Genomic DNA, 17,167 nt, shown 5'->3' on the forward strand with positions numbered 1-17,167 from the left:
TATTCACAATAAACTCCATAAGTAATCACAATAAAAATAAATAAATAAATAATAGTAATAATTTAATAATAATAATTGGTGAAGTAAGTCATATTTCATATGATGAGATAAGTAAGATTACTTTAAGAATGAATGAATGAATGGATGAAATAAATTGAGAATGTTTATCATGGTTCTTCTTTATACTTTGTAAACACTTTAAGTTTGAAGAGTTTCTTGAAGTGGATCATATTAGTACGTTGTTTGATTGCTTTGCTTAATCCATTCCATAATTTAATTCCACATACTGATATACTGAAGGTCTTAAGTGTTGTACGTGCATACAAATTGGTTTTGTTGTTGCAATATACTTGTAATGAATGGCCATGTGGTCAGAAAGAGGTATGTTTTCCTTTCCACGTTCTCATATACTCTAAATCAGGGGTGTCAAACGTATGGCCAGGTTTTATCCGGCCCACGGGATGAGTTTGCCAAGGATAAAAATGAGCCGAAATTTTTGAATGAAAGAAACTGCTGTTCTAAATTTGTCCACTACATATCGCAATAGTAATTATTTGTAGCTTTGTAGATTATGCTACATATGTAAAAAAAAAAATGACGTTAGTGCACCAGTCAAATAACATCCTGTAATTTGATTTTGATATATTTTTTTTATCTTGATGGATTGAAAAGAAAGTATACCGTAAATAACAACAAATAAAGATAGAATACTATTAACTGCAACATGTAAGTGTAAAAAAAAAACCCAACATCATTATGATTTGTACATTTTCAGAATGTGATTGTTTTATTTTCGCTGTTGCGAAAAAGGCTAAGTATCGCTCTATCTGTGTGCTTTTAATTGTTCTACAGCTTTCTTTATCACTTCTCAAACATATTTAGTGGTACTATTTAACTTGCAAATCACCCGATCTCTGTCCCACCACCCTTTCCTCAGCTAGCTAGCTGCTAAGCTAGCGCGGAGAAAGGCAGCGCCGGTCAGAAGGTAAGTAGGAAGCTACTCCCGCAGACCGCGACCACTTCCCTGAGGACAGCAGGAACTTCACTCGGTGACAGAAAACACTGTGAGTAATGGCTTCCTGCGCGTCTTGCACCTTACTCACGGAGAGGTTGGCTCTGCTAGAGGGCCGTGTCCGCCAGTTAGAGCAGCGTAATGTCGTAACTTTAGATGTTGCGGACACATCTGCTAGTGTTAGCTGTAGCGAGCTAACTAGCCCAGCTTGTAGCAGTCCTAAGCGGCCTACAAGCTACGGTGTACCGGTTGAGACGCATAATAGATTTAGCTCTTTAGCTAGTCCTACACCCCAGTCTACGGGGCACCACACCTTAGTCATAGGGGACTCCATCACCCGAAACATAAAGCTTAGCAAACCAGCCACAGTAAAGTGTATCCCCGGGGCCAGAGCACCTGACATTGAAGCTAATCTTAGGGAGCTAACTCGCAACAGGCCTAGTAAACACGTACGACAGGCTAATCGCACCACTAATTATGCGAATATAGTTGTACACGTTGGCTCCAATGACACTAGAATGAGACAGTCAGAGATTACAAAGAGAAACATAGCCAGGACTTGTGATCTCGCCAGAAAGATGTCCAGGCATCGAGTAATTGTCTCTGGCCCCCTGCCTGCGAGAGGCAATGATGAGAGATATAGCAGATTAGTCTCGCTTAACAAGTGGCTGTTTAGCTACTGTAGGCAACAGGGACTAACGTTTATTGATAACTGGCCCTCTTTCTGGGGCAAACCAGGCTTGCTGATGAGAGACGGCCTTCACCCTAACCAGGAAAGCGCCATCATCCTGTCTAGAAACATAGACTACTATTTAAGTCTCACTTGACTGACTACACTAGAGCAAGCCCGGTCACAGGCAATTACAATGTCTGTTAGTCCGGGTGAGGAGTCAGTTAAGCTAGAACTAGCCAGCGCCAGGCTGGATAATCCATGTACGCATAGCAATTCTTTTAGAATAATACACAATTCACATAATGTTTTTTCTGTTGTGTCTGTGTCAGAGGTGGACATGCATTCTACTGAGGTGGCAAATTATGATATGTCCCTCTTTCTGGGGCAAACCAGTCTATTGCAGCACCAAGCAAACAATCGGAAAATTCCCGTCATATCAATTCCTAGATATGGTCGAAACTATTTAAAGTGCACTACGCATAATAAACGCAACATTGTTAATATTGCCACTACGGATAATCTTAACAAAAACTCGTCAAAACAGCCCAATACCTATAATATGGGCTTTTTAAACATAAGATCATTGTCTCCCAAGGCGTTATTAGTTAATGAGGTCATTAGAGACAACAATCTTAACGTCATTGGTCTTAGCGAAACCTGGCTCAAACCAGACGAATTTTTTGCGCTCAATGAGGCATCTCCTCCTAACTATACGAATGCGCATGTTGCCCGTCCTCTTAAAAGGGGAGGGGGTGTCGCACTAATATAAAATGAAAATTTCAACCTTACCCCTAACCTAAATAATAAATATAAATCGTTTGAGGTGCTTACTATGAGGTCTGTCACACCGCTACCTCTCGACCTGGCTGTTATCTATCGCCCCCCTGGGCCCTATTCGGACTTTATCAGTGAATTCTCAGAGTTCGTTGCTGATCTAGTGATGCACGCCGACAATATAATCATAATGGGGGACTTTAATATCCATATGAATACCCCATCGGACCCTCAGTGCGTGGCGCTCCAAACCATAATTGATAGCTGTGGTCTTACACAAATAATACATGAACCCACGCATCGCAACGGTAATACAATAGATCTAGTGCTTGTCAGGGGTGTCACCACCTCCAAAGTTATGATACTTCCATATACTAAAGTAATGTCCGATCATTACCTTATAAAATTTGAAGTTTTGACTCATTGTCAACAAGCTAATAACAATAATAACTGCTATAGCGGCCGCAACATTAATGCTGCCACAACGATGACTCTTGCTGACCTACTGCCTTCGGTAATGGCACCATTCCCAAATTATGTCGGCTCTATTGATAACCTCACTAACAACTTTGACGATGCCTTGCGCAAAATTATTGATAGTATAGCACCGCTAAAGCAAAAAAGGGCCCCTAAAAGGCGCACCCCATGGTTTACAGAAGAAATTAGAGCTCATAAATGATCATGTAGAAAACTGGAACGCAAATGGCGCGCGACTAAACTTGAGGTTTTCCATCAAGCATGGAGTGATAGTTTAATAACTTATAAATGCATGCTTACCTTAGCTAAAGCTAAATACTACTCAAATCTCATCCGCCTCAACAAAAACGATCCTAAATTTCTGTTTAGTACAGTAGCATCGCTAACCCAACAAGGGACTCCTCCCAGTAGCTCCGCCCACTCGGCAGATGATTTTATGAATTTCTTTAATAAGAAAATTGAACTCATTAGAAAGGAGATTAAAGACAACGCATCCCAGCTACAACTGGGTTCTATGAACACAAATACGACTGTATATACGACGGACACTGCCCTCCAAAATAGTCTCTCTATTTTTGATGAAATAACATTAGAGGAATTATTACAGCATGTAAGTGGGATAAAACAAACAACATGTTTACTTGACCCACTTCCTGGGAAACTTATCAAGGAACTGTTTGTATTATTAGGTCCATTAGTGTTAAATATTATAAACTTATCTCTTTCCTCCGGCACTGTTCCCCTAGCATTCAAAAAAGCGGTTATTCATCCTCTGCTCAAAAGACCTAACCTCGATCCTGACCTCATGGTAAACTACAGACCGGTCTCCCACCTTCCGTTTATTTCCAAAATTCTCGAAAAAATTGTTGCACAGCAGCTAAATGAACACTTAGTGACTAACAATCTCTGTGAACCTTTTCAATCCGGTTTCAGGGCAAATCACTCTACGGAGACAGCCCTCGCAAAAATGACTAATGATCTATTGCTGCTTCTTGATCTTAGCGCCGCTTTCGATACCGTCTATCATAATATTTTATTAGAGCGTATCAAAACACGTATTGGTATGTCAGACTTAGCCTTGTCTTGGTTTAACTCTTATCTTACTGACAGGATGCAGTGCGTCTCCCATAACAATGTGACCTCGGACTATGTCAAGGTAACGTGCGGAGTTCCCCAGGGTTCGGTTCTTGGCCCTGCACTCTTAAGTATTTACATGCTGCCGCTGGGTGACATCATACGCAAGTACGGTGTTAGCTTTCACTGTTATGCTGATGACACTCAACTCTACATGCCCCTAAAGCTGACCAACACGCCGGATTGTAGTCAGCTGGAGGCGTGTCTTAATGAAATTAAACAATGGATGTCCGCTAACTTTTTGCAACTCAACGCTAAGAAAACGGAAATGCTGATTATCGGTCCTGCTAGACACCAACATCTATTTAATAATACCACCTTAACATTTGACAACCAAACAATTAAACAAGGCGACTCGGTAAAGAATCTGGGTATTATCTTCGACCCAACTCTCTCGTTTGAGTCACACATTAAGAGTGTTACTAAAACGGCCTTCTTTCATCTCCGTAATATCGCTAAAATTCGTTCCATCTTGTCCACCAGCGACGCTGAGATCATTATTCATGCGTTCGTTACGTCTCGTCTCGATTACTGTAACGTATTATTTTCGGGTCTCCCTATGTCTAGCATTAAAAGATTACAGTTGGTACAAAATGCGGCTTCAAGGCTTTTGACAAAAACAAGAAAGTTTGATCATATTACGCCTATACTGGCTCACCTGCACTGGCTTCCTGTGCACTTAAGATGCGACTTTAAGGTTTTACTACTTACGTATAAAATACTACACGGTTTAGCTCCAGCCTATCTCGCCGATTGTATTGTACCATATGTCCCGACAAGAAATCTGCGTTCAAAGAACTCCGGCTTATTAGTGATTCCCAGAGCCAAAAAAAAGTCTGCGGGCTATAGAGCGTTTTCTATTCGGGCTCCAGTACTCTGGAATGCCCTCCCGGTAACAGTTAGAGATGCTACCTCAGTAGAAGCATTTAAGTCCCATCTTAAAACTCATTTGTATAATCTAGCCTTTAAATAGACCCCCCTTTTTTAGACCAGTTGATCTGCCGTTTCTTTTCTTCTCTCCTCTTCTCCCCTGTCCCTTGCGAGGGGGAGTTGCATAGGTCCGGTGGCCATGGATGAAGTGCTGGCTGTCCAGAGTCGGGACCCCGGGTGGACCACTAGCCTGTGCATCGGTTGGGGACATCTCTTCGCTGCTGACCCGTCTCCGCTCGGGATGGTTTCCTGTTGGCCCCGCTGTGGACTGGACTCCCGCTGATGTGTTGGATCCACTGTGGACTGGACTTTCACAATGTTATGTCAGACCCACTCGACATCCATTGCTTTCGGTCTCCCCTAGAGGGGGGGGGGGGGGTTACCCACATATGCGGTCCTCTCCAAGGTTTCTCACAGTCATTCACCGACGTCCCACTGGGGTGAGTTTTTCCTTGCCCGTATGTGGGCTCTGTACCGAGGATGTCGTTGTGGCTTGTACAGCCCTTTGAGACACTTGTGATTTAGGGCTATATAAATAAACATTGATTGATTGATTGATTGATTTATTTTGAAGTTATCGTGCCATGATTTTACCAGTCCAGCCCACTTGGGAGTAGATTTTTCTCCATCTGGCCCCCGATCTAAAATGAGTTTGACACCCCTGCTCTAAATCATTATTAAACATGTATTTATGTATATATTGGTGGTGTATGATTTTTGAGATTTTCAGAATTAACGTCCAATTATTGCCTCGTGCTCTTAGTTATTAATACATGGTCTCTCGACACTTTGTGCTTCAAATATTGCAGCTTTGTTACATGTCAGATTTTTTAAAAGCATATTCTATTTATTTTTGGCCTAAATTACGTGTTAAATTAAGTATATCAAGTACAGGCCAAACGTTTGGACACACCTTTTCATTCTATAAGTTTTCTTTATTTCCATGACCATTTACATTGTAGATTGTCACTGAAGGCATCAAAACTATGAATGAACACATGTGGAGTTATGTACTTAACAAAAAAAGGTGAAATAACTGAAAACATGTTTTATATTCTAGTTTCTTCAAAATAGTCACCCTTTGCCCCTATTACTGTTTTGCACACTCTTGGCATTCTCTCGATGAGCTTCAAGAGGTAGTCACCTGAAAGGGTTTTCACTTCACAGGTGTCATAGTTTTTATGCCTTCAGTGACAATCTACAATGTAAATAGTCATGAAAATAAAGAAAACACATTGAAATGAGAAGGTGTGTCCAAACTTTTGGTCTACACTGTATATGTATTACAGTGTAGTATTTGTCTTATTTTCTATTATTATATTGTGGCGATCAATATAGACAATAACTAGGCGGGAAGAATTCAGTTTTCTGGTAAAGGGTGAACCACTGTGAATATCAAGTTGACCTACTTTTGGCCCAACAACTTTTAGGTGCACTTCATCTGCAACCCCTGCCTCATCAATAACACGTCTCCACATTGGTGGGACTCTGACGTCAGCAATATCAAAAACCGAGACGTGGGACGTACCATTACTAGCGCGCCACTTCATGCTAACAAGACTGCTATCAGTCTTATCAGAGACAAACTCTGATAATCTTCAACATCATCAGCTCCACATGACATTGGTGAGCCTTTGGCGTGAGCGGTGTGGAATGACAACGCAGTGCTAACAACACGGCTAATGGTCATAGCTGCGACTGTCAGGTCGACCCAGTTTTTGCAATAACAACAAAACACATGCCCGTGATTTCAGCTCATGGAAATCCAGTTGTAACTTTGAGGAATGTGACAAAGTATCTCCACGTCGTGGCCGTGTTGTAGTGGCCGGGTGACGGATAATAATGACACTTTGAGGATCCTCCGGGCTACCGATGAGTACTGTAAATTACACAATTTACAGTATGTACAGTACAGTACACATCGCTTCTATATTTTTGTTTTATTTGATCTTTTATCTATACATGTTAGTGTGCAATATGTATCAATCAATCAATCAATCAATGTTTATTTATATAGCCCTAAATCACAAGTGTCTCAAAGGGCTGTACAAGCCACAACGACATCCTCGGTACAGAGCCCACATACGGGCAAGGAAAACTCACCCCAGTGGGACGTCAATGTGAATGACTATGAGAAACCTTGGAGAGGACCGCATATGTGGGTAACACCCCCCCTCTAGGGGAGACCGAAAGCAATGGATGTCGAGTGGGTCTGACATAATATTGTGAAAGTCCAACACATCAGCGAAAGTCCAGTCCATGGTGGGGCCAGCAGGAACCATCCCGAGCGGAGACGGGTCAGCAGCGTAGAGATGTCCCCATCCGATGAACAGGCTAGCGGTCCACCCCGGAGCAGAGTAGAAAAGAAAAGAAAAGAAACGGCAAATCAACTGGTCTAAAAAGGGAGTCTATTTAAAGGCTAGAGTATACAAATGAGTTTTAAGATGAGACTTAAATGCTTCTACTGAGGTAGCATCTCTAACTTTTACCGGGAGGGCATTCCATAGTATTGGAGCCCGAATAGAAAACGCTCTATAGCCCGCAGACTTTTTTTGGGCTCTGGGAATCACTAATAAGCCGGAGCTCTTTGAACGCAGATTTTTTGCCGGGACATATGGTACAATACAATCGGTAAGATAGGCAGGAGCTTGACCGTGTAGTATTTTATACGTAAGTAGTAAAACCTTAAAGTCGCATCTTAGGTGCACAGGAAGCCAGTGCAAGTGAGCCAGTATAGGCGTAATATGATCAAACTTTCTTGTTTTTGTCAAGAGTCTAGCAGCCGCATTTTGTACCATCTGTAATCTTTTAATGCTAGACATAGGGAGGCCCGAAAATAAAACGTTACAGTAATCGAGACGAGATGTAACAAACGCATGGATAATGATCTCAGCATCGTTTGTGGACAAAATGGAACGAATTTTAGCGATATTACGGAGATGAAAGAAGGCCGTTTTAGTAACACTCTTAATGTGTGACTCAAACGAGAGAGTTGGGTCGAAGATAATACCCAGATTCTTTACCGAGTCGCCTTGTTTAATTGTTTGGTTGTCAAATGTTAAGGTGGTATTATTAAATAGATGTCGGTGTTGAGCAGGACCGATAATCAGCATTTCCGTTTTCTTAGCGTTGAGTTGCAAAAAGTTAGCGGACATCCATTGTTTAATTTCATTAAGACACGCCTCCAGCTGACTACAATCCGGCGTGTTGGTCAGCTTTAGGGGCATGTAGAGTTGGGTGTCATCAGCATAACAGTGAAAGCTAACACCGTATTTGCGTATGATGTCACCTAGCGGCAGCATGTAAATACTTAAGAGTGCAGGGCCAAGAACCGAACCCTGGGGAACTCCGCACGTTACCTTGACATAGTCCGAGGTCACATTGTTATGGGAGACACACTGCATCCTGTCAGTAAGATAAGAGTTAAACCAAGACAAGGCTAAGTCTGACATCCCAATACGCGTTTTGATACGCTCTAATAAAATATTATGATCAACAGTATCGAAAGCGGCGCTAAGATCAAGAAGCAGCAACATAGATGACGCATCAGAATCCATCGTTAGCAATAGATCATTAGTCATTTTTGCGAGGGCTGTCTCCGTAGAGTGATTTGCCCTGAAACCGGATTGAAAAGGTTCACAGAGATTGTTAGACGCTAAGTGTTCATTTAGCTGCTGTGCTACAATTTTTTCGAGGATTTTCGAGATAAACGGAAGGTGGGACACCGGCTGGTAGTTCACCATGAGGTCAGGATCGAGGTTAGGTCTTTTGAGTAGAGGATGAATAACCGCTTTTTTGAATGCTAGGGGAACAGTACCAGAGGAAAGTGATAAGTTTATAATATTTAACACTGATGGACCTAATAATACAAAAAGCTCCTTGATAAGTTTCCCAGGAATTGGGTCAAGTAAACATGTTGTTTGTTTTGTCCCATTTACACATTTTAACAATTCCTCCAATGTTATTTCATCAAAGAGGGAGAAACTATTTTGGAGGGCAGTGTCCGTCGTATATACAGTCGTATCTGTGTTAATAGAACCCAGTTGTAGCTGTGATGCATTGTCTTTAATCTCTTTTCTAATGACTTCAATTTTCTTATTAAAGAAATTCATAAAGTCATCTGCTGAGTGGGTGGAGCTACTGGGAGGAGTCCCTTGTTGGGTTAGCGATGCTACTGTACTAAACAAAAATTTAGGATCATTTTTGTTGAGGTGGATGAGATTTGAGTAATATTTAGCTTTAGCTGAGGTAAGCATGCGTTTATAAGTTATTAAACTATCACTCCATGCTTGATGGAAAACCTCAAGTTTAGTCGCACACCATTTGCGTTCCAGCTTTCTACATGATAATTTCTGGGCTTTAGTTTCTTCTGTAAACCATGGGGTATGCCTTTTAGGGGCCCTTTTTAGCTTTAACAGTGCTACACTATCAATGGTGTCGCGCAGGGCGTCGTTAAAGCTGTTAGTGAGGTTATCAATAGAGCCCACATAATTTGGGAATGGTGCCATTACCGAAGGCAGTAGGTCAGTAAGAGTCGTCGTTGCTGCAGCATTAATGTTGCGGCTGCTATAGTAGTTATTATTATTATTATTAGTTTGTTGACAATGAGTCAGAACTTCGAATTTTATAAGGTAATGATCGGACATTACTTTAGTGTACGGGAGTATCGTAACTTTGGAGGTGGTGACACCCCTGACAAGCAGTAGATCTATCGTATTACCGTTGCGATGCGTGGGTTCATTTATTATTTGTGTAAGACCACAGCTATCAATTATAGTCTGGAGCGCCACGCATGGAGGGTCCGATGGGGTATTCATATGGATGTTAAAGTCTCCCATTATGATTATATTGTCGGCGTGCGTCACTAGATCAGCAACGAACTCTGAAAATTCATTGATAAAGTCCGAATAGGGCCCTGGGGGGCGGTAGATGACAGCCAGGTGCAGAGGCAGCGGTGTGACAAACCTCACAGTAAGCACCTCAAACGAGTTATATTCATTATTTAGGTCCGAGGTAAGGCTAAAGTTTTTGTTGTATATTAGTGCAACACCCCCACCCCTTTTAATGGGACGGGCAATATGCGTTCCCGTATAGCCAGGAGGAGACGCCTCACCCAGCGCAAAAAATGTGTCTGGTTTGAGCCAGGTCTCGGCTAGACCAACGACATCAAGATTGTTGTCTCTAATGACTTCATTAACTAATAACGTTTTGGAAGACAATGACCTTATGTTTAAAAAGCCCATATTATAGGTAGTGGGCTGTTTTGAGGAGTTTTTGTTGAAAGTATCCGTAGTAGCAATATTAATAATGTTACGTTTATTATGCGTAGTGCACTTTAAATAATTTCGACCATATCTAGGAATTGATATGACAGGAATTTTTAGATTGTTTGCCACCTCAGTAAAATGCATGTCCACCTCTGACGCAGAAAAAACATTATGTGAGTTGTATATTATTCTAAGAGAATTGCTATGTGTGCAGGGATTATCCAGCCTGGCGCTGGCTAGTTCTAGCTTAACAGACTCCTTATTAGCGCTTCTTTGTGGATTAGTATTTAGCTTTTTCGTTAGCCCCGCTAACAACAACGCCTTTAGCTTTGTTGTTAGCCCCGCCCGACACCCCCGCTTCTGCTTCCGAGCGCACCGCTTACGTCTCTTTCGATGACGGTCTCCGCTGGTAGTGGACGGCGCTGCTTCAAAGGCCACTGCTGGATGTAGCTCGCAAAGAATTCCCAAGCTAGCGAGTAGGTCCACCGTACACGCATCTTTCAGCCCAAAATGGCCCGATCTCTCCACATCCAGAATCGTAAGTCGGTCGTAAGTGATCACAGAGTGAACACGCTGTGAGCCAGCCATGAAATTGACTGAATTGACGGGTGTTTTTGCCAAATCGGACTACACTTCCAGGAGTGCTCGCAAGAAGCTGCTGCCTTGAAGCGCCGCCATCTTGGATGTAGCATTTATATTACTATTTTTTTGTTTTTCCCATTACATTTTACTTCTGCTCCTGTATGTAAAAACCTGCACTGCAACAACGCGTGGGATAAATAATATACTGTATTGGGTAAAATGAGTATAAAGGTTCCTATATCAGAATCAGAATCAGAATCAGAAGTACTTCATTAATCCCAGAGTGGAAATTAAGAATGGGTGGTATTTCCTGTTTAGAGGGCTCTAATAATGTTTGAAAAATGTATTTAGAAGGTTAACTTTTTTCTAAACTCTAACTATTAAAGATATTCAATTTATTAATAATAATTCTGCTTCATGGAAATTCCTTTAGGCCGGGAACCAGTTGGACGTGATAAACAAGGCACGACTGTAAACACACCGGTTAAGATTAGGGCTTCAGCTATTGATTATTTTAGTATTCTATTAGTTTGGTCGATTAATCAAATAATTGGATAAAACATACTTTATAGCCTCTATGCGTATTTTAGGGAAAATAGTCGAAACAAAAACTTTCCATAACCTTCATAAATGCACATCATCAACAAAGAAATTTCACTTTTAACATATGTGTATTAACTAATTATATATTCATTAATTCAATCCGCTGTTTGCCTCCACACAGATCAAACACATCACCGCTCTCTTGTATTCCCTTTTGCAACCAAGTCAGTGTATTTAAAGTTCCAGGCACTCCATGCTATCCAGATTTGATACATTTTAGTTACACTCATTAAACGATTAACTGAAACCACAGGATATTAATCAAAGCTTTTTTCTAATCAAATTAATCGTTGCAGGCCTAGTTATGGTTATGGTTATGGTTTTGTTTGTATTAGTGGCCGATTAGCAGGGTCTAATTCAGTGCTTCTTATTTATTTTCTGTTATGTGCCTCCAAGAAGAATAAAAACAAACAATTACGTGTCCTGCCACAACTATAAACAGTATCCTTGGTCTATAAAATTGGTATAAGTACACCTCTGCATAACATTGTATCCATATTAACTAAAGAAAACCAAAAAAGAACAAATAAAGAAATATAGATCAACTTACAACAAATAATAACTTTATTAAAATAGTTGTTTTAGTCTGTAACAGAACATATGTCAAGTGCATCATATTGCTTAAAATTAAAAACATATATATCCTTATTTAAACTATATTATAAACCATTTTTAACCGACTAGAACCGTTGAAAAATAAAATCAAATAAATTCAAATAAATCAGCAACATTAACTAAATACATAAAATATTTTAACTTAGAAAACAAATATGAATAAAAAAAAAAAATCAGATTTTTTGTATGAATAAAAATGATTAATACACGATTAATGGCTACAATGAGCACGTTTCGCAATGCGCAGCTTTTTAAGCAAAGTTTAAAGCATGATACTGACAAAGCATGTTCCTCTGGGTCACATGTATGCTCCCCTAGGGGGGGCCCTCCCCACTATTTGAGAAGAACTGGTCTAATTGGACACTTTTGGAGACTCACATGACAGCACCTACTGTATCGCTCTTTGCTCTTCTCAACGAGCAGCAGGGTCAGGCTGGCATTGTTATAGTTATGTCACGCTAGCTTAAACAGCTTATTAGTTTATTGTCGGGGTTGATATGAATTCGTCTCTGACAGCGGCAATCCAAAACTTAGCATTGCCATCTTTTGTCAGGGCAAAGTCTTGTGTGTGGATCTGTGCAAGTGTACCTAATGTAGTGGCCAGTGAGTGTGTAAACATGATGAGTAAAGAACACGACACAGCATAATATCACAGGGGAGGAGAGGGAGGGCAGGTAGAGCGAGGTGTCACAGTCCATGGGTGCAGAATGGCAGGCGGGAGTGATCTCACAAGACAAGAAGAAGGGCGCAGGACGAGGAGGAGTAGGAAGGAGGAGGAGCACAGACACATTTTTGAAGAACAGAAATAAAAGAGTAATGCTTACTTTGGAAAGTCGCTTGTGAGACTAGCATGCAAACAGGAGAAGAACAAAGAAAAACAAAATCAGAGAAAAAAGATGAGCACAAAAGAAAAAAGAAAAACAGCTCAAAGATAATATCAACATCAGATGGCACAGGTTATCATGTGACACGTGGCGGCCACTAACGCGGACGGAGGGCGGGGGGTGTGCACACTGTGGATGGGTGAATGAATGAATGAGTGAAGAATGGCAACACTACACAGACTGAATGGGCCCATGGGAGTGACACTGCTTTTTTTTTTAAAGGCTGATTGACGACTAGAACATCATGGCCATCCATGCAAATATGCTCCTGGGAGGGGTTGGGATGGCATCGGAGCAATCTAATTGGACGTTCTTTTAACATACCTGCACAACAGTGGAATCTCCAAAAAACGTTAATGTCCGATTTGAAAAGCAGTAGTACCTTAATTGGTTCTGTGCCGGGGCTCTTATTTTAAAACGCTTGTATCTCAAATCAACGTCTCCCATTAAAATGAATTGAAATCAATTTAATTGGTGCTCGGCCAACCCAAAACAACACAATTTTATCATGTTACTTGCCTTTTAAATAGAAAAAACCCACAACACAACATAAAACAATTCAATATAATGTTGAGATATTATTTTTACATTCATGGCTGGCGTTAGTCTCTTTCTGCTTTAGTATGGTGCAAACTAGCAGTGATACTAACTGGTTCGCCAAGTCAGCTACACTCTGCCATGTTTCTGATGATTTCTTTCTTTAATTCAATGAATATAGATGGATAGATAGTACTTTATTGATTCTTTCAGGAGAGTTCCCTCCATCTACTTCTGCTCAGCACTGTCATTCACACTCACTTCCTTCCTTCCTATGGTTGGAAAACTAAGTTACCATATTTTACGGACTATAAGCTGCTACTTTCCCCCACGCTTTGAATCCTACGGCTTTTTAAACGGCGCAGCTAGTTTATGGATTTTTCTTCTCTAACGGCCATAATGTTTTGTATTCAACAAATAATTTTCATATCACACCAACGGGAACACTGAAAAGGTGTGTTATAGTTTGGGCTATGGCACCATCTTTTGGATGATTTCGCTCACTGGAAGTGCTGCGGGTTGAAAATGTACTTCCTGTTTCGTGTTTTGAACCGGACGTATAAGTCCCGTTTTGTCCACAGCGTTTCTGCTCAAAATTATTCTTCATTCATCACTCCAAGCAACAATTGTACATTTTGCGATACAACTAAAACAATTCATACTTACTAAACTGTCCCATGTGCGATGTCTGTAGGAGTGATTTAATGCATATTTGTATGTGCCATCCTAATGTAATCAAGCTAGCATCGTTAGCATTTGCGAATATGCTAACACATTTATGAGTGTCTGTGTTAAAAATGGCATTATGTTTGTATTGTTTCAGTCTCGTCAATTCACCAAAGCGTCACCGTGGAGTTACTCGGTCTGTTTCGCTGATTGGAGAGCTAGCTTCCGCAGCTAGTGGGTCCATGACGATGACTTCTGTTTTGTTTGTTCAGCCGTTTTACTGCCGTGTGACACAGGCACCGTTTGGAAACTATAAAGGTATGTAAATAAAAAAATGTTCTCGTACAGGACCGGTTTATAGTCCCGTGTAGCTCATATATGTAAACATTTGGTGGGTGCAGTTTAAATGCTACTGCGCTCTATTGCCCAAAAATAGCTATAAGCTAATGCTAAAACAAGAAGGAGCTAACAAGTTATACAATCACCTACCTAGTGGTTCTAATTAGAGATGTCCAATAATGGCTTTTTTGCCGATATCCGATATTTCGATATTGTCCAACTCTTAATTACCGATACCGATATCAACCGATACAGATATATACAGTCGTGGAATTAACACATTGTTATGCCTAATTTTGTTGTGATGCCCCGCTGGATGCATTAAACAATGTTACAAGGTTTTCCAAAATAAATCAACTCAAGTTATGGAAAAAAAATGCCAACATGGCACTGCCATATTTATTATTGAAGTCACAAAGTGCATTATTTTTTTAAAACATGCCTCAAAACAGCAGCTTGAAATTTGGGACATGCTCTCCCTGAGAGAGCATGAGGAGGTTGAGGTGGGCGGGGTTGGGGAGGGGGGGGGGGGGGTTGAGGCGGGGAGGGGAAGGGAGGGGTAATGAGAGGGGGGGTGTATATTAGCGTCCCGGAAGAGTTAGTGCTGCAAGGGGTTCTGGGTATTTGTTTTGTTGTGTTTATGTTGTGTTACAGTGTGGATGTTCTCCCGAAATGTGTTTGTCATTCTTGTTTGGTGTGGGTTCACAGTGTGGCGCATATTTTTAACAGTGTTAAAGTTGTTTATACGGTCACCCTCAGTGTGACCTGTATGGCTGTTGATCAAGTATGCCTTGCATTCACTTGTGTGTGTGAAAAGCCGTAGATATTATCATCATCATCATCGGCAGTTATATGATTGGGCCAGCACGCAAAGGCAGTGCCTTTAAGGTTTATTGGCGCTCTGAACTTCTACCTACGTCCGTGTACACAGCGGCGTTTTAAAAAGTCATACATTTTACTTTATGAAACCGATATCGATAATTTTGAAACTGATATGGATAATTTCCGATATTACATTTTAAAGCATTTATCGGCCGATAATATCGGCAGTCCGATATTATCGGACATCCCTAGTGCTAATTCATTAACACACAGTGTAGTGTACAGCAAACCTGCATTTCTTGCCAACTGGTTCCGGGCATGACTGTATTAAAGGAATTTCAGGGACAGTGCTGATAAAAAGTGGGTGATATTTATTGAATTAAAGAAAGAAATCATCAAAAACATGACAACAGAAGCAGACTCGGTGAAGCAGGTTGACTATAACGCCAGCCAAGAATGTCAAAATAATATCTACATTTATGAAAATAAGGAGAAGCTGCTGATGGTGTGTTTGACGCGCAGCGGCCGGAAGGAGATACCGTAAAAGTCCGCTCTCCAAAGTAAATACTGTACATTATAATTACTTCATAAAACTACTGTCGTTGTTAGTAGTGCGTTTTATTGTATCGTTTTGATACAATATTAGTTGTCTAAAAGTTTGTTTTTCTTTTTAAAAAGCATGTTATGTACTGTTTAGGTGAATTAAATAGATTTCCATTCATTTTAATAGGAGACGTTGATTTGAGATACACGTGTTTTGAGTTAAGAGTTTTGTCACAGAACCAATTACCAAAAAACAATTAAGATACTACTGTGGTTGTACTGCTCTTGGGTGGACTTAGCAGCCATAGCCTTTTTGATGTCACAATAAGTGTTCTACATGTAGAAACACCAAAAAACCCAAGAAAAAAATAACTTGTTTTTAATTCTTAACATGCTTACAAAGCTACAGTTTGATGATTGTTTAAATTAATAATAATATTAATAATACATTACTATTTAATAATAATTAATTAATAATACATAATTAATTAATAATATTTTTTAATATATAATAATAAATATCACATACATAATAACATTTTAATTTTGGGGAGGTTCCACTGTACTGTATTTATACTGTCCATGCTCCGGCCTTCAATCTGCCTACACAATCTGTTGTTTTGCTACCATCAACATTTAGGATAAAATATATTATTTAGCACAACAGCAATCTCACTGTGAAGTAACAATTAGGTAAACAAGTAGAAGAACCCAATGGTCACTCCACAGATCCTGTGTTGACACCATTGAGTGTTCTTGCAGGAGCTCTCAAGCAAACATGGTCGCTCACCTTGGAGTTCTTGCCCCCGCTGCGCGCCGACTGCAGGGAGTAGGTCCTCTGCACAACCTGCTCGGGCGTGGAGGGGGACTTGTCCGAGGAGTGGTCCGAGCCCTTCTCCACCATGTTGTCGCCCTCCTGGCTCTGTGGTGTCGGAGAGCGCGAGCGTTTGCGCAGGACGGGCGAGCAAGCGGGCGTGCTCTTGTTCGAGTTACTGGCAGTGCTGAAAGGAAAAAGGGAAAGGAATTAAAAAAAATAAGGACGTGGAAATACAAGTCTGTCAACTTATGAGGACATAAACATAATGTCATTTAAGAAAAAAAGGCATAGTTGTAGATGACCAAAGGGTATCCCACCAGGCATTCACTAGTTGTTGTTCTACCATGAATTGATTAACAAGTTGAAAAACTTATTCGGGTGTTACCATTTAGTGGTCAATTGTACGGAATATGTACTAAACTGTGCAATCTACTAATAAAAGTTTCAATCAATCAATCAATTCTTGATATTGTGGGTCTATCCAATAATCAA

The 17,167-nt window shown here is 40.6% G+C and overlaps 1 protein-coding gene across 3 annotated transcripts in view; it reads right to left on the reverse strand.

Annotated features, from left to right (window-relative positions):
* The window catches only part of LOC133658487 (protein Aster-B-like), a 105,117-nt gene that overhangs the window by 66,462 nt on the left and 21,488 nt on the right, over positions 1-17,167 (reverse strand). For 2 of the 3 annotated variants that reach the window (XM_062060575.1, XM_062060574.1), the window contains exons 2-3: positions 16,649-16,859; positions 12,892-12,912 (exon numbers count right to left, since the gene is read on the reverse strand). In XM_062060575.1, the coding sequence (XP_061916559.1) occupies positions 12,892-12,912; positions 16,649-16,859 (232 nt within the window). The remainder of the gene's footprint in view (positions 1-12,891; positions 12,913-16,648; positions 16,860-17,167) is intronic. The other variant, XM_062060576.1, reaches the window with a different exon arrangement.

Source organism: Entelurus aequoreus, linkage group LG10 (assembly GCF_033978785.1).
Source record: "Entelurus aequoreus isolate RoL-2023_Sb linkage group LG10, RoL_Eaeq_v1.1, whole genome shotgun sequence".
Classification (NCBI taxonomy): Eukaryota; Metazoa; Chordata; class Actinopteri; order Syngnathiformes; family Syngnathidae; genus Entelurus; species Entelurus aequoreus.